Raw genomic sequence first — 1,375 nt, 5'->3', positions numbered from 1 at the left:
TTCAAAATGTGTTTATTTATTATATCATATCAAGAAGAACCGGTACATCTTAATCATACCCCATTATGGACGAACCAAGGAAATATAATAGTCTTCGTGCACATGCATATCTGCATAATACAAGCATACACAAGAAATAAGAAAATTCACGAACCTAGACATATAGGCACGCATACACACTCACATACACGTTTACCATGACGAAATCTCTGTTTTAACATGACAGTGCTTTGTTGTCCCAAGCAATTATGCAATTGGAAATGAAGCCATCATGGCGATGCCACAAAGACCTTCCTTAGCATCGATGTCTCTCTTCATCCTAATGTATCCCTTCTCGCCCCATCCGGTGCCCCATGAATTTTTGACCAACCAGTACTTGGTTCCGTTCTCACTCGTTCCGTACCCGACTGCGGTGACCCCGTGGTCCAGATTGGTCCTGCATTCCCCAGTGAAAATGCCGCTGGAGTAGAACTGGAAAGCCCATTCGCCCGCATCGATGGCCACGGAAACCGGCTGGTGGCCTACAGCTTTCAGAAGGGCAGACTCGTTATTGGCAGGCACGTCTGCGTATCCAGTGATTTTTGCAGCACTAGAGTTTGCTTTGCGGGCATTGCAGGTTCCGTCAACAGCTTGGTAAGGGTAATTAGTCTCGGTTGTGAGGCCGTGGCGGCCGATGATGAACTTAAAAGCGTCGTCCATGTAGCCGCCCTCGCAACCATGGTCTTTGCCACTTGTGTCACAATCCACTAGTTCTTGCTCGGACAAAGAAATTAGTTTTCCCGTCGTGAGTTGGATAATCCCTTCCATGGCCCCTACAGCAGAGAAAGCCCAGCAACTTCCTATATTCCAAGGGAGATTCATGTAAGAAGAAAATTAAATGATGAATGTTGTAATTAAACTACAGAAGATCCCGATAACATAATTGATTAGATGCCTTACCGCATTGGCCTTGGTTCTTAATAGGCGTGACGGCTCCTTTCTTTCTCCAATCCATGCTTGATGGTACCGCGGTCACGTTCTCGTATCTGAATGGCTTAGTGCTCACCTGCCTCGGGGAGGACGAGCGCATGTATCCGTTCCTTGAGGCCTTGAACTCCTCGATCGTTAGGTCAGCGAACGCATTAATGGCTAGCGTGTACGGTTTGTTCCCATTCTTGTTGAAGGACTCAACCAAGTCGACGTTGTTCTTGAAGATTGAGAAGCGTCGCTCCTTCTCGGCGTCGTCCTGGTATACCCGCCCATGGCGAGCCATCCACTGGTCGTGCCTCTCTCGCATGGTCGCTTCGTGCAGCTCGCGCGAGCGGGCTTGGGAGGCCCAAAGTCCTAGGACGGCCACCATCACGAGAACAAGTTTGCCCACAAGCGGGGAAGCCAT

At 48.9% G+C, this 1,375-nt stretch overlaps 1 protein-coding gene across 1 annotated transcript; it reads right to left on the bottom strand.

The window, feature by feature from the left end:
* Nucleotides 1-246: 246 nt before the first annotated feature.
* Nucleotides 247-1,375, bottom strand: LOC104434820 (senescence-specific cysteine protease SAG39). The gene is made up of 2 exons (XM_010047683.2): nt 940-1,375; nt 247-839 (listed from the first exon to the last, which is right to left on the bottom strand). Exons 1-2 carry the CDS (start codon nt 1,373-1,375, stop codon nt 247-249), a joined length of 1,029 nt encoding a protein of 342 aa, XP_010045985.2.

Source organism: Eucalyptus grandis, chromosome 2 (assembly GCF_016545825.1).
Source record: "Eucalyptus grandis isolate ANBG69807.140 chromosome 2, ASM1654582v1, whole genome shotgun sequence".
In the NCBI taxonomy this organism is placed as follows: Eukaryota; Viridiplantae; Streptophyta; class Magnoliopsida; order Myrtales; family Myrtaceae; genus Eucalyptus; species Eucalyptus grandis.
This window is presented reverse-complemented; position numbering and strand designations above follow the sequence as displayed.